General features: G+C 54.6%; 1 protein-coding gene across 6 annotated transcripts; it reads right to left on the bottom strand.

Annotated features, from left to right (window-relative positions):
* Positions 1 to 151: 151 nt before the first annotated feature.
* Positions 152 to 23,710, bottom strand: SLC43A1 (solute carrier family 43 member 1). 6 transcript variants are annotated; one of them, XM_032846435.1, is made up of 15 exons: positions 23,366 to 23,710; positions 21,883 to 22,049; positions 14,184 to 14,361; positions 14,024 to 14,079; positions 13,823 to 13,899; positions 11,411 to 11,503; positions 9,642 to 9,775; positions 8,580 to 8,758; positions 7,303 to 7,449; positions 7,173 to 7,208; positions 6,802 to 6,940; positions 4,026 to 4,167; positions 3,741 to 3,814; positions 1,949 to 2,072; positions 723 to 869 (listed from the first exon to the last, which is right to left on the bottom strand). In XM_032846435.1, the coding sequence occupies exons 2-15, from the start codon at positions 22,034 to 22,036 to the stop codon at positions 723 to 725; spliced, it is 1,680 nt and encodes a 559-aa protein (XP_032702326.1). In that variant the 5' UTR covers positions 22,037 to 22,049; positions 23,366 to 23,710. The 6 variants fall into 6 exon arrangements, with proteins under 6 accessions (XP_032702325.1, XP_032702326.1, XP_032702327.1 ...); XM_032846436.1 differs by having other exon boundaries at positions 23,562 to 23,710; XM_032846439.1 differs by lacking the exon at positions 23,366 to 23,710 and adding an exon at positions 22,690 to 22,837.
* Between the last annotated feature and the right edge of the window lie 1,089 nt (positions 23,711 to 24,799).

Here is a 24,799-nt window from a genome sequence, read left to right as displayed (position 1 = left end):
TAAGAACCGGAAGATGAGCCGACAGCCAGAGGTGGACAGGCTAGCACTTTAGGTGTCCTACTTAGTGCCCAGCTGAGCCTGGGTGAGGAAGAGATGGGGGTATGGGAAAACAACCCCCCCGCCCCCAACAAAGATACAGGCACACACCAGCCAGTCTCTCACTTCCTTTTTTATTTTTCCTCTAAGACCTGCAAAAAGCAGTACCAGGGAGGGAACCCGCCCTCCGGTCCCTGGAAGGGGCTTACCCCCAACACCCCATCCAAGATACAGCGAGCACCTCAGATCCCTTTCCTCTAAGGGGAAGGTTGTTTCTCACACACACACACACACACACACATGCTCTGGGCATTGCATAGCTAGAACCCCAGGAGTAGCCTATTTGCCTGTTTGTTGATCCCACAAGCCCCCAGGAGGCACCAGGAGGCAGGTCCAGAGAAAGGGCAGCCCCACATCCTGGTCTCTGCCATTCTGAGAAGGAAAAAGGCCCAATCCTTCTAGCACAGGGGCTGTCTTCAGTCAATGGAGCATTGCTTTGGGGAAATTTTTTTTAGTTTTTTTTTTCCTTTTAGCAAGTCCCTACAAAAATAGAACTTCTCTTGGTATTTATAAATCCACGGCCCAGCTCTGTGCGTATGTTACAGGTAGAAAAGCCACATGAGGCATTCCCTTTGGTTACTCAGGCCTTGGCTTCCTGTCATCCAGGTCCCTTGGCCTCAAGAGGTCTACGCGGTCACCTCAGAGCTGCCAAGCACCTTCTTTGGGCCCTCCCAGTAGGTGGCATACTCCCTCTGGAGCCGGGCACGGTAGTAGAAGAGGTAGGAAGGTAGCAGGAAGCCCAGGAACGAGAAGAGCAGGAGGCCCAGATTCACCTTGAGGGCAAGGAGAGAGAGACAAGAGTCAAGTAGGTACCCGTTTTCTCTCATCAGCCTCAAGGACCCTCCTCAGCTTCCAACAGAGAGGAGGAGACAGCCATTTTCACTCCAGGTCCTTGGCCAGAATGATAAACATAGCTACTGCTTACTCTGTCTTCAGTCACCGTTTCCCCAATACCTCGTCTACTGTTCAACCGCTTCGTAAAGTATCAGAGCATGGTCTGAGCTTCGCCTAACACCAGGACCCTCATGAGCTGGTGTCCTCTGGGGAAACACTGGGGGACCCTGGGCTGGTGCCCAATCCAGGGCACATTCTGAAATGGGACCTTCTGGGCTGCGGATATTGATGATAGGATCACACTGAGGTTGGTGGGAAGAGGTTTGCTATCGGTTAAAGGAGCTGAGGCATGCGGCCGGGGGACAGAGGGACCAGGACAGTGGCCCTCACACGGGCCTCCACACCCCCCTCTGTACGATGTGTTGTGCGACTTTGGGCAAATTGCCTTGACGTAAATGCCTCATTAGGGCAAAGATGGTGGAAGCAGAGTACACGGGGAGCTCAGCACCTCATGAACACTCCGTAAACCGTGACTGTCCTTTCTTCATCGCTCTGCTGGGAGAAGCGTTATGGGACGGGTGTCCCCACAGGGCAGAGAGAGGACCAGACACGTGTTCGGTCGAAGTGAAAAGCCCTCCTAACCATACCAAAGGCTGCTGCCCCATCCTGAGGGTGTTTGAGCTGAGGGTTTGGAGGAACCCCTTTCCAGAGGTGCTGAGAGAGAGACCATCCATGTCCTGGTGACACCAGACTGCCTCAGAACTGGGCCACTTCACCTGGCACCTGAAGGAAAGACACTCCTGGGCCCAGGGCAAGAGGCAGGCTGGGGAATCTGTATTTTTCACTCTGTGAGGGGCTGTGACGGGCGGCCAGCTCAGGAATCCCCCGATTAAAGACCTTTAGTTGGGGATAGGACTCAGGGATTCGGCCACACACAAGCCCTCCTCCCACCCCCCAACTCCTCCGAAGCACCCTGGGAAGGGGCTCCTGCTCCCCTCATGCCACCCCCAGTTCTCACCCAGAAGGGCTCTCCTTTCAAGGGTCCCACCATGGCCATGAAAAGTGGCTGCAGGAGCAGGGCGAACACAGCACTGATGAGGGACTGCAGACCCGTCAGCGTCCCGAAGTGGTTGGAGGGGAACCTGTCCACGAGAGGGGGGCCAGTCAGGAGGGCGGTGCGGCCCTCTCCCGTCCAGCACCCCCACCCCCGGACGCCGGCATCTGCAAGGCAGGCAGGGCAGAACGGAAGAGCCTCTCTGCCCGTGCTCTTTGGACTCTGTCCTCAGAGAGGTGTGCAGTGACTTTGGGGCCACTCAGCTGGCTTCTCCACCTGCTATCTAGGTGATAACAGCAAGGAATCCCTCCTCTCTGGGACCCACTTCTTCCTCCACTAGTAACCGAACTAGCACTGACCTCACTGGGCTGCTCATTTATTCTTTTGACAAGTATCCACTGCGCTCCCATGGGCCAGGCACTGTCCTAAGGTGCAGGCACATTCGCCATCAGACCTAACAAAGATTCCCGCCCTCGCAGAAGCGGCTTTCTGGTGGGGCGGGCGGCAGCTGGACAAGGAGCGGGATAAATGCCTAGAGTGTGGGCTGGTGATAAGAGCTAAGGAGAGAAACAGGGCGGAGAAAGCCGGTAGGGGTGTCAGGGGGTTTCACTGGACGGCCAGCAGAGGCCTCCCTGACAAGAGAACAGCCGAGTGAGGACCTGGACAAGATGAGACTACTGTGAGCCCTGCTGATATCTGGAGGGAGAATGTTCCAGAAAGAGGGAAGAGCAAGTGCAAACGCCCCAAGTAGGGAACACACTGGGGGTTACTGCGGCATGAGGGAGCCACAGTGGCTACAGCAGAGCGAGTGAGTGGGGAAGGGGAAGGAAGAGAGCAGAAGGGTTCCCAGGGGCTGGACCTTGGAAGGCCTGTTCAGCCATAACAAATTCTCTGGCTTTTTCTCAGATCATGGCAGGAAGCCACGGAGTGACAGGAAAAGACTTATGTCCCAACAGGTGTCTCCAGCCGTGTGTTAAAAATAGACCAAGGGAGGAGAAAGCAGGCGCGGGGAGCCCGCTGCCGGGAGCTGCTGCACTCAGCCAGGGCAGGGGGGTGGTGTTAGGGATGAGGAGGGGGTTGCCTTTGGGGTTTGTGGATGGGGAGCTGGGAGGACTGCTGGGGACTGGATGCGGAGTGTGAGGGAGGGAAGATGCAAGCGTGACGTCAAGACTCTGGCTGGAGCAGGTGAAGGAGATGGGACTGCCCTCTGCTGACACGGGTCAGGGGTCCTGCACCGCACCTGCCACTGAGGAAGCACCTGATAGTGGTGATGACTCTGTCACGGCACACACCTGAGTCACTCAGCAGGGCCGGCAGTGGAAACCAGAAGGCGAGGGGAAAGGGAACTGGGGGCTGCCCCAGATGGAGCAGGAGAGTTAGAAGGCAGGCAAGACTGCAGTCTGGAAATTTCTACAGGGCTGATGGAGGAGAGAGAGGGGACCTAACCAAAGTGTCATCAAACCAAGAATTTCGGCTTCCTCTAAGGCAGGACCTCCTGGCACTGGAGCCAGCCAGCGGTGGGGCAAGCTGCCTTTGATAGAGGTGAGGGGGTGGGGGCCCCCCACCAGAGAAGCATTGAGAGAGTGGCCCCCCAGACAGCCTCCTAGCTCCCCGCCGGCTGTGAGATGTCAGTCAGCACTCCAGGGAGGCGGTGGAGGGGGCGGGGAAGGGGGTCTGGGGCCCTTTGGACTCTGCTCTGGGATTCTCTGGCTATGGGGGAAAGCTCAGGAAGGCAGCAAAGCGCGGGCTGACTCACACTGCAGCATAGAGGCTGCCACAAGCTGAGTGGTAGAAACCCCGGACCATGGTGTGCAGGACGAAGGTGGCAAACTGAAACCAAAAAGAGGGAGGGTAGAGGTGAAGAGCAGGTGTGGAGGCAGGAGGAAGGATGGGTCAGGTGAAGAGGGACCCCGAGCCCCTGACCACCCCATCCCCGGAAAACAGACCCAGAGGATGAGAACCATGCTTCCTGGAAGGCAGGTGAAACATCCTTTTGGAGGGGTCCTGGGAGGCAGGGAGCAGGGAGGACGGAAGTGGGTACCTGGAGGTGTAAGCTGTTGATGAGGCAGGTGACGCCAAACCCCACCAGCAGAAAGTTGGTCAGGGTGAAGGCATTGATGGCATTGGTGAGCTTTTGGATCTTGCGGTAGCGGGGCCTGGCAGACTTGGTGGCAACCCCATCCCTGAGGAGAACAGGATGTCACTGGCGGCTGCCTCCACTCCACAGCAGCTCCCTCCCTCCCTGATTCTTGGGCTGGCCTCCCTTCTGAACACTGCGCCTTTGCTGTGGGGGCAGCTAAGGGAGCAGGCTGTGTCTCCAGCCCCGTGTTTCTCGAAGTGTGGCTCCCCCGCCTACGACTCCAGTATCACCTGGGGTCTTTCTTTAAATTGCAGATTCCAGGCTCCCACCGCCAGAATTGCAGGAGCATGGCCTAGGCATCTGCATTTTGACAAATAGCCCAGGTATGTTTCGCGCACACTGAAGTCAGAGACACAAGGCTGGGAAGGAAGGTGGAGAACTGGGAGCGCTCACACCACCTCCCATTGGAGAAAAAGCGTCTCTGCCCATCAGCCTGAACAAAAGTAGATGCTACTCTGGGGACAGCAGCTTGGCCCCTGACTGTCCAGCAAGCCCTGCTCTGGCACAAGCAAGGGCTCAAAGGACTGCCCCAGACCCAGAGGATGAGAACATCCCAGCAGGCTGGGATGAGGGCAGGCTGCCCTTCTATCCTAGATAGATGGCTCTGCCTTCAGGAGGCTGAGTGACAAGGCGGGGGCACCAATGTTGGGGAGGGAAGCCACTGGATTGTTCCTTAGAAGCCTTCCATTCCGGGGCTCCTGGGTGGCTCAGTGGGTTGGGCCTCTGCCTTTGGCTCGGATCATGATCTCAGGGTCCTGGGATCGAGCCCCGCATCAGGCTGTCTGCTCAGCGGGGAGCCTGCACCCCCCCCCCGACCGCCCCTGCCTGCCTCTCTGCCTACTTGTGATCTCTCTTTCTGTCAAATAAATAAATAAAATCTTAAAAAAAAAAACACAAAAAAAACAAAGAGGAAGAAGTCTTCCATTCCTAACCTCTCAGGACAAACACAAAAAGAACATGCAGTCAGAAAACCTAAGTTCAAGATCCAACAGTGGTCTCCGGCCAACAAGATGGGTCTCAGTGAGCCTCACCTCCTATCCATACCCTGTGTCGTCCCCTCCCACCCCAGACCAGTGACTCTGTGTGACTGACAGATGGAAGTGTGACTGACCATGGAAGGGATGATGCGTCTCCTGTGAGATTTCACTGTGACAGACACAGAGGCTGTCATCTTGGTCTCTCTCCCTTAGACCCCTGGCTCTGGGGAAAGCCAGCTGCCCTGTGGTAAGCAGCCCTATGGAGAGACCCAGGTAGGGAGGAGCCACACCTTCTGCCAACAGCCACGTGAGTGAGCTCAGTAATGGATTCCCCCATGCCGGTCAACACCCCAGATCTCTGTAGCCTCAGCCAACAGCCGAACTGTAGCCTCCTGGGACCCTGCTATGGTCTGAATGGCTGTGTGCCCTTGGAATTCATACGCCGAAAGCCTAATGCCCAACACGATGGTCTTAGGGGGTGGGCCTCTGCGGGGTGATTAGGTCAGGAGGGCAGAGCCCTCGTCATGGGATTAGGCGGCCCGGACGGAGCTTCCTATTCCTTAGGCCATGACAGGACACTGGGGCAAGTCTGCCACTCAGAAGAGGGCTCTCACTCAACTACTGGCTCTCTGATCTGAGACTTTCAGCTTCTAGAACTGCGAGAACTAAATTTCTATTGTTTTTAGGCTACCCAATGTGTGGTGTTTTGTTAGACCAGCCCAAACAGACTCAGACAGACACTGAGCCACAACCACCCAGCTAAGTCATCCCCAGATTCCTGACTCAGAAACTCTACGAGACAATAAATGTTAGCTTTTTAAAGATGCCCGAGTTCTGGGGTAATTTGTGATATAGCAATTGATGTCTGATACACCGACTCTATTTCTTCCTAGCCACAGAAGGCTTTAGGGTATACCCTTTATAACAGGTTCTAGAACCTGCTACTAGAAGCTGTGTGGTAGGGAAGCTGAGTGGCTCAGTCAGTTAAATGGCCGACTCTTGGTTTCAGCTCAGGTCACCATCTTTGGGTCCTGGGATTGAGCCCTGAGTTGGGCTCCATGCTTGAGTCTGCTTGAGATTCTCTCTCTGTCTTTCCCTCTGCTTGGCGCCCCCCCTCAAATAAATAAATAAAATCCTTTAAAAAATGTTTTATGTATTTATTTGAGAGTGTCCGCACATGGGCACACAAGTGGGGGGGGAAGGGCAGAGGGGGAAGGAGAAGCAGACTCCCCACTGAGCAGGGAGCCACGGGGCTTGATCCCAGGACCCTGAGATCACAATCTGAGCTGAAACCAAGAGTCAGATACTTAACCAACTGGGCCACCCAGGTGCCCCGATAAATAAAATCTTTAAAATAATAAAATAAGTAAAATAAAATAAAACCAAAGCTGTATGATCTTGGGTAAGTTACGTAACCTTTCTGTGTCTCCAGGTCCTCACCTGTGAAATGAGGACAACATACCGACCTCAGAGAGCTGTCGCAGGGCTCGACAGGACAGGGCAACATGCCTCATTCACGGTCAGCCCTTGAGATGAGCCACACTCATTACCAAGCCAGCAGCGCCCTACCCCCCAGTTTCCTCATCTGTCAAATGGGGAGAGGCTCCTGCTCTCCCAGGGCTCTGGGGAGAATGAAATGAGACGCTGGATGTGAAAGGGCAGAGAAAGTGACAGGCTATGGCCATCCCTGTGCCGGTCACCTGGGGTCTCCGAGGGCAGTGCCCTCACCGGGGGCGTCCACGCAGTCCTTGATGCGCCAGTCCATGATGTAGCCGATGAGAGGGCAGGTAAGAAGGCACAGCAGCTGCATAGCCCCAAAGATGGAGGAGTAGAACCCAACTGGGCAGGACGGCAAGAAAAGTGGAGTCAGGAGCTGTCAGTCCCGACAGATGCCAGCAGCCCAGTGGACACTGTTACCCACTTTTGGTGTAGGAGAGGGGGTGCCAGCCCTGCCTCCCCCTGAGCCCAGGTTTTCGATGCCCCAAATGCCCAGAGCTCCGAGGATGGGCCCAGGCTCCCTGTGGAGAGGGCAGTGGGGGGGGGGGCCGGGCCCCAATTTTCATCCCCTTACCTGTCTCTGCTGCCCTTTTTCTCAGGATGTCTGTCTCTGATGGGGGTGGGGGGAGAAGCCAGAATGAGAGGAGCTCAGCAGGGTGACCCTCCTGTGCCCCCAGGCCCCAGCAGGCTCAGCAGCCCCTTACCATGCTCCTGGCCCCCCGTCACCAGATACTCCAGCATCTTGTTCATGGCGGCCATGTAGAAGATGACCCGCAACTGGGTCATGCCCATGGTGAGGAGGCTCCACAGGAAAATGGGGGAGCAGAGGCTCTGGCGGAACGGGACGGTCTCTGGGGAGACAGCAGAGGGCGCCCGTGAGCCTCCGGAGCTTCCATTTCCCTCTGATTGTCCCCGCAGATGCAGCTCCAGAGGGGATTCGGACATGCACTAGTGACTCAGGAGGGACTGCTTTCTTCAAAAATGACTGTTGAGACTCACTGCCCTCCAGGTTCTTGCCCAGTTTGATAATGATTGCAACAGAAGATTTTCACGTGACCTCTGATGTCCTCGCTGGTGTATAATAATAACTCTAGCTACTATTTATTAAGCACCTACTATGTGCCACTCCCTTGACACATACCATCCCATTTACTCAAAGCGTACAAAACCCTGTCTTTAGTACCTTCTGTTGCTGAGGAAATGGAGGCCCAGAGCTCAGTGACTTGCTCAGGCTCATGGGGCTGGAAGCGGCAGGTTGCCGGCCTCCCTCTGTCACGAGAGGCCAGCAGCAGGGGTAACACACTCACACCTGCACACTCCTGTGCCCGTAACAGAGCTTCCACGTCCGTGGACCATTTAATCCTCATGATTAACTTCCCTGTTCAGTGGGTGTTATTATTGCTAGTTTAAGAGTCAAGGAAAGCCAGAGCAGGGTTACAGGATTGACCCAAAAGTCACATGGCCTGCAACTGGGGAGCCAGACTCAAACCCCCATCTCTTGACTCCAAGGTTGGTGCACCTTCCTCTAATCTGGGAGCGGGACACCTCAGGAAGTGCCCCAGGCAGGTGGCCGCAGCTCCTCTTCTGGCCAGCAGGGGGAGCCAGCCAGCCAGCCGGACATCAGAGTGTCTAGCCAGACAGTGGCCTGGGGGAGGAGGGGGACAGTACCTGAAGCCAGGGGCTAAAAGGGTTAAAGGGAGCCCTGATGAAACCAACTGCCCCACAGGCCTAGAGAGACTGCCCCCTTCTGGAAGCTTCTCCCTCCCTCCTTCACCCAGGAATCCAGTACCCCTGAGTCTGAACTTCCAGAATTCTCTGAGCTCTGATTGCCCCCATCTGTAAATGGGGAGCATGTTCCACCTACACCACGAGTCTGGAGAGACCACAAGAGGAGAGAATGAGCACTTAGGATGAGTGTTCACTAAGCATGAGGACCCACCCTTGCTGTCCCCCAAGACTGGCCCTTTGATCAGACACTCACTCTCAGGAGGGGTCTCCGAGGCACCACGAACATCCTGGGATGAGATGAAGACGTCAGCCCCCTCCTCCAGGCTGGGGGCCTTCTGGCTCAGCCGCTGGCCCACGATGGTCACATGGGTGTAGAAGCGGTCACCTGTCACCTTGTGATCTAGGGCCAACCCGCTGAGCTTGATCTTCTTCCTGCCAGCAGCCAGGCCAGGGTGTGTGGGAACCAGCTGCACAGAGCCTGCCCTCAACAGCCAGCCTCTCAGGGTCTGTCCCAGTCGTCCCCAGGAGTGCTGAGCACCCCCTGACCTTGCACTGACTGACAGGCCCACTGTGTCTGTCTCTCAGAGCCCAGGCCAGGGGCCAGCTTAGCACCCTCGTGGTGGGTGGATAAGTCATTTTCCACTTGGGCTGATGCCATGGAGGCAGAATTAAGAATTCAGACTCCGGAGTCTGAGAGCCTGGTTCCAAGCCTTACCCCAGCCCCCTTCAGTGGTATGACCTTAGGAAAATCACTTTGTTCCCTGAGCCTTTGTTATTAAAGGAGTTAATAACAGAAGCCTCATCATAGGACTGTTGACAATGGTATGAGAGCTATGCACAGTGCCTGGCCAGAAGCACACACAGGATAAACATCAGCTTTTGACTGGCACCCCATGTGCTTCCTTGTGGGGAAGCTGATAGGGGGTGGGGGAAAGTTGGCATTTAGCTTGCCCCATAAAGGGGGTGGTATTTGAGTCTTTGTATTCCCCTGCTGGGACCACACAGCACACAACACCCTGCCTGGGGTCCCTCCTACTGATCCCACCGTCCAAACTTAGAAAGGATACTAACAGTACCAGTTGCCCTGTTTTGACCACCTTTTATATGCCACGTCTATTCAAACACTTGTGGGTGGGGAGGATCAAGCCCATTGTACAGATGAGAAAGCAGAGGCCATCAGCAAAGGTAGGTCTCTCTGACACCAAAGATGATTGTGTGCACTGCATCACCACTATGCTCGCCAGTCCCCCCCACCACCTCTCCCTCCACAGGGAGTGGAGTCCCCCTTCCCACACAGCCCTCCACAGCCACTCACGTGTAGTTGACTTCCTCAGGAGCCGGAAAGGCTTCACCAGGCCAGTTGAGGGCACAGTTCAGAAAAATCAGACAGGCCAGGCCTGACCACGTGAACATGATGACCACAAAGGACACACCAGCATCGTAGATCAGCTGTGGAAGGAGGGGGCAGACTCACAGGGGTGGCTGCCTGGCCCCACCTCTCCCAGCCCAAGGCAGAGCCCAGGACCCAGTGGCCTGAGACAAGGTTTCTTCTACCCCATTCCTTGTGCCTGATTTGCAGATAAGGAAGCTGAGGCCAGAAGTTAAGAGTCAGACCCAGAAGACCCACCATCCTCTTCCTTTTTCACCCCAGCCCCCTAAACAGGTGTGAAACAATTCCCACACGGAGCTGAAATTGCTGGCCACAAGCATGGAAAGTCTTTGAAATCTCAATTACTATCTTAAAAAGGCACCCAAGTGTACCTATGAGTCCATGCACGTGTTGGCTTTCACACAAAAATGCCATTTCATTTTATGTACAAAAGAGAAAAATTAATGTTCTAGGTTACCCCAGGCCTAACTGTGTTTATCTTGCCCCTTCCTGGCACGTTCCCTGAGGGAAAGACAAACCCAATATGAGAAGCCTTATCTCTCCTTTCACAGGTGCTCCCAGGTACGACAACTATGTGTGTGGTGTGTGTGTGTGTGTGTGTGTGTGTGCGCGCGCACGCGCGGGTGCGCACATGCGCGTGCACAGGCAAAGGTTCTGCGCAAGGCCTCATCACATCAGGACAAGCAGGTTCTGAATTGATTGGGATTCTCTGCCAACGCGGAAGCCAGGTACACAGAGATGGTGTCCCTCCCCCTGTCCTCCATGCCTGGGATGACGGACATCTGCCACCCCCTCCGGCTCCCGCTCAGAGCTCCAGTGCTGCCTGGGAATGTTTCTGCTCCTCCTCAGCCTGGGGCCTGGAGGCTCTTTCTTCCCCGGGGATAGGACAGAGCTTCAAAGAGAAGGGAGAACCTGCCACCCGCCACGTCTGGTGCTACCTGAATGACTGATGGCCGCCCCCACCACTCCACTCTCAAACTCCTTCCGGGATGCCACGCAAGTGCCTTCTAAAATAACACATGCGACTGCCCCAGGCAGAATCTGGAGGGTACGCGATGGCCCAGGTGAAACCACTCCTTGATATCAGAGGAAGAAATGAGGCCTCAAGCTTTCCCCCAAGCTAGAACGCAAGCCTTTTGCTTCTAGTTCCACCAGGCAGATGTGTCCAGGCTCCAGCTCCGTGTGGACTACATTCATGACGCTGGACCCAAGGCAACCAGTCCCTCCAGGGCAGGAGAGGGAGACATGGTTGGAAAGGCTGGTTGAGGCCAGGGAGGTGAAGGGCATTGAATGCCTTTGTGAAGGGGTTGGACTTGAGTCTGTCAGCGAAGCAGGGCAAGTGTATGAGCCAGGCCTCCAACTAAGATCATTCTAGAAGTTGTGTGAATGACAGACCAGAGAGGGGGAAGGTCAAAGGCAGGGAGACCAGCTAGAAAGGCTTGAGCTAGCCTAGGAGAGAGGATGGAGGCGAGGCCCGGGGTGGTGGTAAAGGAAAGGAGGCAAAGCAGGGAGGCCAGACCTGCGGGTCAGTGGCAGTGTCTTGTCCCCAGGTGGTGGGGACTGACCTCCAGCCAGCAAGAACAGGATCCTCAGACACACCAGCCACTACTCACCCAGTCCCACCCAGTTTTTGTGTCAAGGCAAAAAGAAAACCCAAGTGACCTCACTGCCCCCAGCCCAAACAGTTCCAATACCTTGATTCCCGGGAAAGTGATGGCAGAAGAGGCGTAGGAGCCAATCATGAGGGCCATGAACGTGGACCGCAGGTTCCCAAACATGTTGGGCAGCTGAGGGAGGGAAGCAGCACTAGTGAGCTAGGGGACCCTGACAGCCACCCAGGGGGCCCTGTGCCCAGCCCCGTGGGGTAAAACCTGAATGCATCCAGCCCTGCAGCCCTCAAAGTGAGCTCCAGGAAAACTAGCTCTGGGAGATGCAACAGAAAAGTCTGAAGGCAAAATTTGGTTGGAAACTAGCCAGCACCCTCCCAACACACTTTAGCATGTGAAATGTTCCCAGACGTGCACTCAAAGAAAAAAAAAATTGTCAATTTTGCTTAACCCCCAGGTTCCTCAAGTTTATGGAGCCCTTCTATTGGGCAATGCCTCTTAATAACCCATGCAGTGGGTGTTTAAGAAAAACTGATCTAGTGTAACCCATTTGAAAGATGAGAAAACTGAGGCCCAGAGAGTGTGAGAAATATACTCAAGTTCACAGAGCTCTTTAATGACTTTCTCCCCTGTGCTGGTGATCCTTGCTGTCTCCCAGGCCCCAAGGCTGGGACCATGGCTGGCTCTGGAATTAACCCTCCTGGGGACGCCAAAGGCCCCAATCTGCTGAGCCAGGACAAGTCATGGGAGGTGCCAGGGAGGTAAGGGTGGAACTAAAGGTGGGGTAGGGGCAGGCCAGGTGTCCAGGAGAGGTGGCTCTGACGTGCAGAGCAGGCCCAGAATTCCCACCCGGAGAGAACTGATCATATGTTCTGCTCACTGGCCTGAGCCAGGCCCTCCGGGGAGGAGAAAGCAAAGTCACTCTGCCCTTTGTGTGCACCCCTCCTCTGGCCCCACCATCCTCCCCAGGCCAACAATTTCCCACAGCTGGGACCGGAGTTAGATGCCATATGGAAATTCAACCCTCTCTACAGAGAGGATAACCCAGGCCAGGAAGGGGACCTCAAATACCTTGGGGAAGGAAGATAGTAAACACGGAGAACGGAGTCCTCCACCACCTTCCAAGTGGCTATGAAAAGGGGATGGGCCAGGCTGACCCTCACTGGGGCAGAGGTTTCCCTGACACCGGGTATCTGCAAGGCACGCCGCCAAGGACGCGGGATAAAGTGCCAGGGCCAGGGCGAGAGCGGCGGGACCCTTGATGCCCCCGCCCCAGGGTCCCCAGGCGCTGCCGGAGGCAGGGCGCGAGGCCGACCGGGCTAACCCGGGCCGAGGGGCTGGGCAGCACTGGACGTCCCGGCTCGGCTCGGGTCTGTCCTGGCAGGCTAGGGCAGAAGCTCGGGGCGGGGCGGGCGCCGGGCCCTGCCATTGGCTGGAGATTACTGCGGCGGGGCAGGGGAGGAGAGGCGCGAGGCGGGGGAAGGGTGGGGGGGGACGGGGCGGCGGGCAGAGCCCCCTAGGCCGGCGAGGGCAGGGTCTGAGGTTGGGCACCGCGCAGTGCAGGGCAAGGGAGGGAAAGGATTCAGGGCCCGAGCCAAGTTGCACAGCGTGGAGAAGGGGCTGCGCAGGGGGGCGGGGAGGAAGGGATCGCTTCCTTAGAGAGTTGTGAAATGTCCCAGGCTGGAATTAAAGGCGGCTGCTGGGTGAGGTGAAATTCAGCCAAAAACACCCAGTTTGGAGGTCAGGATGGGTCAGGGATAAACAGCCTGTAGCTGGCCCAGCCAGGAACCCCTCCCCCACCGCACACTCACAAGCCTTTAACCCTTACACTCGCTCACATCCATCAACAGACACACGCAGAGCAACAAGCACAGCAAACACATATGTAAGAGAGCGAATCATGCAAAAAAGCTGTTTCTGTAGGTCCGGCGCAGTCAAGCGGTGGTAATTTCACCCGGCTTAACCTCGCACACTCACAAATACCTTCCCCGACACACGCCCTTCCCCATCTAGGGCATCACACAAGGCACAACGTGGCAAACACACACCCCAGCTGCTCCTTCCCTGTCACTAGCTATCACAACACCCAGTTTTATTTTCTTTCCAGCACTTATGACTACTGACATCATTTGTAAGTCTACTTGTTGGGGGGGGTTGCCTGTTCACTCAGCAACCCCCAAACAGAAGTTCCAGTAAGGCGAGGAAGTTGGCAGTCCTGTTTGTGCTGTGGCCCCAGTGCCTAGAACGGAGGCGGCAGACACTGCGTGCTTGGGACACGCGCACGGCCCAAAACCCACACTCACACACCGTCGAGTCCCCACGTGCACAGCCTCACACCCACCCTTAGCGGCCGCCTACGCGGTTCCACACACACACACAAGCATTTGCTCTGCGGTCACCGGCCCCTCCCTCACCCCCCTCCCCCTCACTCACCTCTACCCCTAGTCCCCACCCCGACTCCTGGGTACCCTGTTGCCAAGTGGGGCCCGTCACACTCACCGTGAGTGAAGAGAACGTTAGGCAGATGCCACCAAAGCCATTCAGGGACAGCGCCAGGAATATCAGCGGAGACAGAACTGGGAAGGGGAGAGGGCTGGGTGAGGGCATCTGGGGAGCTGTCGGAGGAGGCCAAGGGAGGAGCTGGGAGCAGATGATCCACCCGCATACCACCCATTATCTTGTGGTCACCCGAGAGCTCACCTCTGGTGTCCTGAGAGGCCATGGCCATGAGGGCGCAGGACGCAGCGAAGCTGGCACTGTGGAGACCCAGGGAAGGGGGAGGAGTTGCCCATGAACACTCTGAGCCTCCCCCACCCCCCACCCCTGCCCCGAGCGACAGCCCCTGCCTTCAGTCCCCCACCTGCCGACCAGCCGCGTGGGCCGGGGGCCGAAGCGGTCCATGAGGATCCCCAGCGGCAGGGTGGTGGCGCTCAGCACGAAGGAGCCAATGGTGAAGCCCAGGTTGAGCATCTTTTCCTGGCCGTCACAGCTCAGCCACTTGCGCCGCTCGCCCTGAGTGACGTTGGTGGTGTTCTCAGCTGAGGAGGCAAGGGAGGGCTCAGCACGAGGCAGCGGGAACACCGGGGCGCAGGAGAGAAGGGCCTGCGGTTGGGGCTCCGGAGCTGATGACTTCCTGCCAACCTGGTGACTTTGAGGGTGGCCCAGAGTCTTATCTACTCTGGTGAGGACTCGCCCTCAAGGTAACCTGCCAACTTGGAGTCGTGAAGAGTTAATAAAAAAGGTTAACGATGGGGGAAGGAGGGCAATTTGCTTCACTCAGGGCTCACGGAGTCACAAGGTGGCTGTTCCCCTGCCCCGTTTGTTGCCTCGGTGTCACTGCCAAAGGCACACTCGGGGGGCACCTGGAGGACAGACCAACCAGGGTCTGAATTCCCACCGCCGCCCCTATGAGCTGGGCAACCTTGAACAAGGCACTTCCTCTCCCTGGGCCACGGAGGAAGCAGAGCGAGACTAACCCACAGGTTCCTTAGGAGGTTCAGTTGGGGAAGGTGAGCTTAGCACAAGGCCTGGCCCAGAGAAGGTTCTCCTGAAACAGCTGATGAAGGGGTAAGTGGGGGCCGGCCCTCCTGCGGGGTCATGATGGGGTCAGCCTCTTCTCTAGGTGCTGGGGATCCCATAGTGAATACAAATGGAAGCTCTCAGCTCTCGTGGGGCTTATATTAGATACAAAACAAGTCCACAAATGGACCCTGATTTAAAGAGTGGCAGGTGCTGTTGGGTGCCTGGCTGACTGAGTCAGTAGAGAATGCGACTTGATCTCAGGGCTGTGAGTTCAAACCCCACACTGGCTGTAGGGCTTACATTAAAAAAAAAAAAAAAGAAAGAAAGAAAGGTAAAGAGTGACGAGTGCTATGAAGAGAACAAAACAGGAGGCCATGATGATGCCTGAATGCTGGGAGGGGAAGCACCTGCCCCGGGTGGGGACTCTGACTCCCAACTTCAGATATCCGAAGGGCGTGCGGGCAGCAGAGGGGTGAGGCGACCTGTGTGTTAACATGAGGAAGAACAGGACAAAGACGTTTCGGATCCTGAGTGCCGGTCAACCGGGAGAGAAGGCACCTCAGGCCACGGGGAGCTGGCCACAGTTCCAGTGCCCAGACACTAGGGGAGACTGCTCAGGCCCATGGGAGAAGCAGTGGGGGTGTTCAGACCACAGCCTTTGGGGTTCAGGTAAGCCCCAAAATTTCGTGATGGTCACGATCACTGTTCATATCTCCACCAGGTTCGTCTGCTCCGCTTTATTCAGTCTCCGTGCGCTTCCGGAACTTCTACTGTATGCCAGGTACTGGGTTGGGGCAATGGGTAAAGCAGCAAAAAATGCAAAGATCATTCAGGCCAGAGGCTGCAAACAGGCAACCAGCAGTGGCCCCCACGCCTGTTTTGCTTGGCTTGCAAACTGCAACAGGATGCAGTTTAAAATCAGGAGCTATCCCTGAAAAATCTGGCTTCTCTTTAAGAAGTGAGAAGATCGGGGCACCTGCATGGCTCAGTTGGTTAAGCGTCTGCCTTCTGCTCAGGTCATGATCCCAGGATCCTGGGATTGAGCCCGCCATTGCTCTCCCTCCCTCCCTCTTCCTCTGCTCATGCTCTCTCTCACTATATCTCTCTCTCTCTCTCAAATAAATAAAATCAATAAAGAAAGAAAGAAGGAAAGGAAGGAAGGAACGAACGGAGGGAGGGAGGGAGGGAGGAAGGAAGGAAGGAAGGAAGGAAGGATGGATCGAGCCAGAAGATCTGGCACTTGCTGAGGGGCGGTCACCCCTTCTCGCCACCACTTGCCCTCTCCAGGCCACCCAAGTCCTCACCTCTCCAGTAGTTCCCAGACATTCACCATCTTGCACCTGCCTTATTTTATTATTAAATTCTGATTATTAATTAGTTATTACAACCTGCCTAACCCCTGCTGGTGTCTGAGTGTGCAGCCGCTGAATTAGACTCTGGCCTCACTCCTTGGTCTTTCCTTCCCTTACCTTCCCTTACACCGACCCACTAGCTCTGGATTAATTAACAACTACTTTGTGCTAAGCTTTTTCATACAGATCTCATCTGATCCTCACAACCTCCCTGCAACTCCCAGCCATGCTGCTTCCTACAGGCAGGCTTCCATTCGGACTCAAGACATTCTCCAAGGTCAGCACTCTTTCATCCCCCACAGGACCCCCAGTCCTGTAGGCAGCAGCTCCATGCGCTTCCCAAGCCCGTCCTGGTGCAGGCAAGAGGAGGTGTTCCCCAGCTGTGGAGCATGCCAGCCCGGTGGACAGCTACTAATCGTGGTCAGTTAGTGCATTGCTCTATCTGGTCTATCAATCAGCCTCTCGTGAGCCTGATTGATAACTAACGAGAGCTAGCTCCTGAGGCCTGATCACTCTGGTAGCTGGCTACAGCCGGACTTCTTAGATAAAGCCAGCCCAAGTTGCCAAGACTCCTTGGAACTCTATTCATGTCGATTACAACAGAAGAGGTCGTCAAAATCTAACGGCCCCAGTTGTATAGGCAAGTAAAGTGAGGCATAGGGTGGGACAGGGAAAATGTATAGAGTTAGTGGTAGAGCTGAAGTCTTAGAAAAAAATGTGTTTCCCAAACTGTGGTATGCATAGCATGTGGGGCCCTCACGATGGGTTGGGGATACAGGGAAAGGATTTTGATGTTTCATAGTCATTAGTCATTTCAAAGTGTATCAGAAACACACATATATACACACATACATATATGAATGTATTGGGAAAATGTTGCATATATGTATGTACATTAGAAACATGCATATGTCTTTCCAATATATTCACATATGTATGTGTGTATATGTGTGTTTCTGATACATATACATGTACCTGTGTTTATTAGACACATGTATGTGTATGATGTGTGTGTATATGTGTGGGTAAGTACAATCAAACCCAAGATTCCAAGGATATTACACTTTGAAATTAAGCTAACTTTTTAAAATGGATTGGTTTAAAAGGAAGCATTAAGTAAATAGCACCTATGACGTAGAAAAGGTAAAATCATGAGGGTGAACTACAAGCCACTAGGTCTGTGAAGCACCAGAAAGCAGGATCGTGGTTAAACATTCCACCTCTGGAGCCAGAGCACACTCAAATCCTGGCTTCACTGGCTGTGCTGCAGAAACTCTGAGACTCTGTTAGCCCACCTGTGAAATGGGCATAATTGGGGGTTGCAACCTCCTTAGAGGTTGGCTGGGCTGAGAACTGCCGCACACAAACACTCACAAAATGATCCCATTTACTTGGTCTCCCAGGTCGGTGAGCCCCTCTTCACACCCTGATCCGTCCGTCCACTGACAGTCATGTTCACTCAAACACCTGTAGGACTGGGCTCTAGCTTGTTGTCTCGTCTATGGTGGGACTGCTCCAGGAGGTTGGAGATATCTACACTATTCCCATGAGGACCAGGAGACAGGTCGTGGAGTCAGATCGAGGGCTGAATCCTCACTCTGCTACTTATGAGCTGTGTGACCTCAAGCAAGTTACTTAGCCTCTCTGAGTTTCAGCTTTCTCTTCTACATAATAAGACTAATAAACTACATAATAGGAATAAAGACCTATTAGCAAATACTAAAGGCCTGATGAACTTTAGGTATCATTTTATTATTTTGGCATTTTTTGCTGGCTATACAGTAGTATGTGTTAAACTGAATTGTCCTTGCCTGAATTCTGAGTAACAGAGCCCTCTTCAACTGTGACACCCCTAGAGGTGGTTCAACCACTCACCCCAGGGCAAACCCCGAGGGGGAGCAGGAAACACTGAGAAGACAGAGGGTGTAGCCAGGGACCCCAAGGCCAACACTAGTGAAGACCTGGATCATGAACCTCACATTTGTTAACTGACATCATTTGGTCCTCATGTCATTGCTCTGTGGCAAGAAGGATGAGGGACATCTGCTCTGTTTTGCAGACTTAGAAGCAGAGATGCAGAGAGAATGACAGGCACATGGCAAATGACAGCAAAGCTGGGTCCAGCATGTAACAAAGACCCCCCACGTGGAGGCCACACACTTGCTCTTGTTTCATTTTCACAGCAGTCCCATGGGGTAGGGATGATCGGTCCCCTTTTACATATGGGGTAACTGAGATATTCAGAGAGCTAAGTAAACACCTAATAGAAGCCAAGAGACACAGAGCGTTGGAAGCCCGGCTCTTTCCACACACACTGTGGGGACCCACATTCCTGGTCTGATTCTGTGTTCTTGTGTATGTGGCTTCAGGAAGCAGAAAACAGGGGAGCCGGTTGGGCGTTTGCCTTTAGCTCAGGTCCTGATCCCGGGGTCCTGGGATCCGGGCTCCCTGCTCAGTTGGGGAGTCTGCTTCTCCCTTTCCCTCTGCCCCTCCCCCAACTCATGCTCTCTTGTTCTTGTGCTCACTCCACTCTCAAATAAATGAATAAAATATTTTTTAAAAATGTTTAAAAGAAGCAGAAAATAAGCACTTTTGATGGGGCAGCATGACTGAAGGTACAGTAACCCCAATCAGCCTGATAGCTCAAGGATTTAGGCTAAGTCGCTTGAGGGAAGGAGAGCCAGGGGAAGAGAGACGTGCTGTGCCTTGCTTTCCAAGAGTGGACGAATAAGTTCTGAGAAAGGAGGGTTCGGTTTGGTCACCTCTGAGTGATCCCAGACAACCAGGCTCAGACGCACACTCACTTCTGGACAGCTCAAAACACCAGATGAAATTACCCCCACATGGACCCGAGATCTAAATGTAAGAGCTGTAACTATAAAAACTCTTAGAAGAAAACACAGACATAAATCTTTATGACCGTAGGTTAGGCGAGGATTGCTTAAACATGACACCGGAACACAAATGGCAAAGAAAAGGATGGACTTCATCAAAATTAAAAAACTTTTGTGCTCCCAAAAGAATGTGAGAAAACCATCCACAGGGAGTAAAATTTTACAAATAGCAGATCTCATAAGGGACTTGTATCTAGAATATAAAGAACTCTTACAATTCAATGATTAAAAAAAAAAAAGAGGGGGGGCGCCTGGGTGGCTTAGTGAGTTAAACCTCTGCCTTAGGCTCAGGTCATGATCTTAGGGTCCATGGAGCCCCGCCTACGGCTCTCTGCTCAGTGGGGAGCCTACTTCCCCTTCTGTCTCTGCCTGCCTCTCTGCCTACTTGTGATCTTGCTCTCTGTCAAATAATTTATTTAATTTTAAAAAAAGCAAATAATCCAACTTAAAAATGGCCAAAGGATCTGAACAGACATTTCTCCAAAGAAGATATACCAAGGGCCAAGAAACACATGAAAAGGGGTGCCTGGGTGGCTCAGTGGGTTAAAGCCTCTGCCTTTGGCTCAGGTCAGGATCCCAGGATCCTGGGATAGAGCCCCGCATCGGGCGCTTTGCTCAGTGGGGAGCCTGCTTCCCTTCCTCTCTCTCTGCCTGCTTGTGATCTCTCTCTGTCAAATAAATAATAAAAAAAAATAAATAAATTTTAAAAATCTAAAAAAAAAGAAACACATGAAAAGTTGTTCACCATCATTAGCCATTAGGGATTGGAAATCAAAACCATAAGAAGATAATATTTGTATCTACTAGACTGGTTATAATAAAAAAGACAAGCAGTCATCAGTGTGGGCGAGGATGTGGAGAAACTGGAACCCTTTACACCGTCACTAGGAATGGAAAATGGTGCAGCCACTGTGGAAAACAGTCTGGCATTTTCTCAAAATGTTCAACATACAGTTACTACCTGACCTAGCAATTCTACTCCTTTCCTAAGAGGAAGCAAAGCCTATGCCCACATGGAAATTTGTACCTAAGTGTTTAACAGGAGCATTCATAATGGCCAAAAAGTGGAAACAAATGCATATCAGCTCATGAGTACGTAAATAAAATGTGGTCGATCCATACGGTGGAGAAGAAACCGAGTCCTGACACCCGCGACAACACAGATCAACCCTGAAAGCATCATGCTAGGTGAAAAAAAGTGAGTCACAAAAGACCACATATTATAAGATGCCATTTACATGAAATATGCAAATAGTTCCTATCATTGAGGGGTAAAATCAGGCTACTACAGAGTGCTAGACAAGGGAGGGCTCCCCAAAGCCACCCGTGGCTGGGAAGGCCAAATGCTTCAACAGAAGAGCTGAAGAGAAGATTCAGGGGAGGGGGATGGCTGTGTTCTGGTAGCTTGAAGCCCTGAGGGTGGGGTAAGGGGGAGGTTTACTAAATGGTAACAAGTGCCTTTTAAAAGAAAATCTATTTTTGTCCTAGGTAAACTAAGGCACTGCTAATGGGTACATGATTACTTTCTGGGGTAAAGAAAATGTCCTACAATTGATTATGGTGGTGGTTGCATAACTTACTAAATTGTATACTTTAGGGGCACCTGTCTGGCTCAGTGGGTTAAGCAGCTGCATTTGGTCTAGGTCATGATCCCAGGGTCCTGGGATGCAGTCCCGTGTTGGGGCCCCTGCTCAGCAGGGAGCCTGCTTCTCCCTCTCCCTCTGCTCCTGCTGTCGCGCTTTCTCTCTCACATAGAGTATTTTTTTTTTAATTGTATACTTTCAATGAGTGAATTGAAAGGTACATGACTTAGATCTTAATAAAGCTTTCACACGTGTTTTTTAAAAGCACAGGTGGATTTAAAAAAAGAAAAAAAGCACAGGCCGGAGGGATGGGCAGCAAAAGGGAAGCAGGAGTTTGGGGGTGATGAAAATATTCTAAATACTGATTGTGGTGGGTGACGGTCCCTGAGGCACACATTTGTCAAGTCTCATCAAAGTGTGTGCTGTAGACTAATCTTTGATAAAGCTGATTCCAAAAAAACAAAAACCAAAACACCCAAACCAAGCAGGTGGAGTGAGGCAGGAAGGAGCTACAGGATGGGCAGGGGCAAGCCTTAAGAGCACGAGGTGACAAAGAGCAAGTCGCTGGCAGTCTCCAGGGTAAACAACTCAGAGGGGACCTGGTATCCTCCCCTCCACTCAGGAGCCTTAGAATTCCTACTTCCTCATTAGGGGCCGCTCACAGGAAGCCAAAGGAACTGAAATGGAAAACAGGGTCCCTCCACAATGCCTGGCTTATTAACCTTGTGCAGATGACTGATTTGAATACTTGGGGGCTCAAAGTCCTAGAAGAGGAAGGACACAGACCTGTTAAGTTCAAGTGCACTTTGTAGGGGCTCCTTTGTCTTGTATAGCTTCCAGGAGCCCTGGTTTAAAAAAATTATAATAAAAAATTAAAAATCCCTCCCCAGCTGGGTGCGGCAGCTCTCCTTCTAGGGGTTTCCATCTTACTCTAGCCAGACTTGAGGTGCCAAAGACTTAGGACTCCAGTGGTCAGTCCTAGGGTCTGAATATCCAGCAGGACACTGGCATTCCGGAAAAGACTCCATTAGATAAAGGAGATAGAGTGGAGAGATAGCCACCCACTGTCTAGGGGAAGTGTGAAGAGGTCAAGAAGTGCGTCTGCCCAGTGCTCCCTCTTTGGCAGCCCTGCTTTCTGTACCCTTGGCCACCTGTCCTTTTTCAGCTTCCACCTTGCCCTGCTGCTGTCCCTCCCCCAGCGGGCATACCTGAGCACATGATGGAATAGAAGCCCTCCTCCTTGAGCATGATCAGCAGGGAGCCCCAGCCCAGGAGCACAGCGGAGAAAAAGAGGTTCTCCAGCACCGCGGTGCAGGCCATCCACCAGCGCCTCCTGTACGCCTGCTGTAGCGTGGGGGCCATGCCGGCCGCGAGCCTGCACCGGAACACAGAGCTGAGCGGGGGGTAACCCCCAGAGGCCCCCGGGAAGGGTCTCGCATCATGGAGCCTCCCGAGACCCCCCTCGAGCCAGCCCGGGAAGGCCCCAGGGCCCCGGGCTTCCCGGCGAGTGCCGCCAACCTGGCTCTGTGCGCACTGGCAGTGCCAGGGGTTCACGCGGCGCCGGGCTCCCGCCTGGCCACTATCGGAAACAAGGCAGGTCCTGTGCGAGCGCAGCCGATTCCTGGCGCTCTGCCGGGCTCTTCCACCCTGGCCAGAACGCGCGGAGCCCGGCTTCCCGGGCCCAAACCCGCACTCCCCCAAGTCCCCAAAGGTCAGCAAGGGGCAAAGCGCGCTCTGAAGAGCCACCGCTGGCCAGTATCCGGCCGCCTACGCCAGGAAGGACCCCCCAGAAGCAAGCAGGAGGAGGAAGGGGAAGTCTGGGGCTCGCCTAAGACCCCCCCCCTTCCTGCTGCGCGGGTTAAGACCACTCCTCTGCTCCGGGGCCGGGCCCCCGCCAGCCCTCCTCCCTCCCCCTTTCTGCACCGGGCGACCCGTGCCCCTGCAGTCTCTCGATCCTGGCCAACAGCTGCCACGTGGATGGGGACCTAGGGCGAGTCGGGGCGCCCCTCACTCACTCGGCGGGGCGCGGGCCACCACGAGGCGCGCATGGGCGCCAGCCAGCGCTCTCCGGCTGGGGAAGGGGGCTCGAGCTCCGGCAGGAAGTCCCGAGGCCGCTGACTTTATAAGGGCAGTGGTGGCGGATGGGCCAGCGGGCCGGCGGCGGGCGGGTGTGTTTACCAGAGGGAGGGAAGGAGCCCGAGCTCCCCCCGCCGCGGCCGCCGCCACCACCGTGGGAGGAGACGGGACACGGGGGGCGGGGAGCGGCAGGGGGGGGAGACGGATTCTGCTGAGAGGAGAGGGGCGGGGAAGGGCGGGGGGGGGGGAGGGCACGAGGGAGGGGCGGAGGACACCAGCTGCGGCTGCCCGGGCCTCAGTACCCTCATCTGTGCAATGGGGCTCTGGGTTCCCGCGCGCCCGTTCAAACTACAAGACTGTTGCTCCAAACTGAGGAAGTGCCGCCGAGCGGGCGGAGAGGAAGAGGGGAGTCGGAGGGGCCGGAGGGGAGTCGGAGGGGTCGGAGGGAAGGGGAAGGAGGGGCACGCTTGGAGAGACGTCGACAGTGCGCCGCGGGACCCACGGGTTCCGGGAGCAAGCTTTCTTTGTGGATCCTGCGAGTGTCGGTGACAGCCGGCCCGGGGGGCTTTCAGCGGACCCGCAGCTGGGGACCCCCTACTCACACCTGCTGCTCACCTCTGGTCTGGGGGCAAACGCGCCTCTGGCCGCCGCGGACGCGACGCCTTGGGGAGCGCAGCGCCTTCGGGGCGCGTCCACACTCGGTGTCCGCTGTCCCACGGGCCCAGCTCCGAACCGCACGGGTGCTCGGAGTTGTCTGCGCTCCGGGGCAGGGCCGCCTCGGAGACTCAGCGCCGCAGTCTGGTGTTCTTGCCTCCTCCGTTCCCTCGGATGAAGTCGGGGGGCTGGGAACTCGCCGGGCACCCGGGATCCTTAATGTGGGGCATAGATCAAGTGGATCCACTGAGTTAAGCGTGGTATTTACACTCGTCCCGGGCTGCGCCCCGAGGTAGGGGCGGGGGCTCCCTTTTCTTCCCCTCCCCCTAGGTCGAGTTTCACGCGCACGTGACTCGCCTCCAGTCCCCTGATACTCTCCCCCGGCACACGCCCCAGCACCTAATATTTCCACCCTCACCCGCACTCCCTCACCCCTACCCTCTCCCTCGGGTCCCCCAGAAGAACTGGGCAGCGCCCTCCGTATCCTTGATCAAAACAGAGAACGACTTAGCTGGAGCAGACTGGCCGCGATGCAAGGGCGGGCTTGGGTGGGGTTTTGAACTGTGCAGTTGGGAGTAGTGTTTTCCAAGAAGCAGAATGACACGGGTTTCCTAGGGGATAGTCAGCTGGAGGTCTGCATCTGGACTTTGAAAGTGACTGGCCTGGGATACCTTGGGCAAGCTGCTTAACCTCTCTGAGCCTGGGTTTCCTCCTCTGTGAATTCAGGTAACAGTACATAATTAAGGAGGTAGGAGGTGAAGGATGGAATTGGGGCTTGTGGTGCAGGCAAATGCTGAGCGTGGTGGTGCTCAGTAACACATTGGGGGTTCATTGTTGTTACTGCTATGGCTAGTTTTATTATTATTTCCAAAGCCGTGGCGATGGGATGCTTCCAGACACTTCTGGACCCCTCCCTGAGCCTCAGGTTCCTCCATGGTAAGATAGAGGGGAAGTGTGGGTTAATGAGGTGAGGCAAAGGCCGGTCAATACAGATGTGAGCTTAACACAGCGTGTTAAGAGTTGAGTGGTGACACCCACAAAGCTCTGTGGCAGTGTGAGCAACTGCCGGCACGACCTCAGACAAGAGGATCCCTGAACAGTTAAGTCACCAAGCCAAGAGAGGAATTCACATTGGCTAAGTGACTACCGAACGCTGGGCACTTGCCAAACAAAAACTATTAAATCCTCAAAACATCATGGGCTCATCTCCACAGCTTTTCACAGCGGGGGAAGGCTAGCCAGCTGCTGGAACGTGGTGGGTGGAGGAAGGATGCAAAGTCAGATCTGGCTTTTAAGTGTGGCCCGCTCCAGTCCTCCTGGCCAGGAGAAAGAGCACGAGCAAAGGCTCAGTGGGGACAAAGCACAAGGAGTTTTCTCTGGCAGGAGCATGGAGTC

The sequence above is a fragment of the Lontra canadensis genome, unplaced genomic scaffold, assembly GCF_010015895.1.
Source record: "Lontra canadensis isolate GAN:19392208 unplaced genomic scaffold, GSC_riverotter_1.0 scaffold176, whole genome shotgun sequence".
NCBI classification, from domain to species: Eukaryota; Metazoa; Chordata; class Mammalia; order Carnivora; family Mustelidae; genus Lontra; species Lontra canadensis.
Note: the sequence above shows the minus strand (reverse complement) of the source record. Positions and strands in the feature narration are given on the sequence as shown.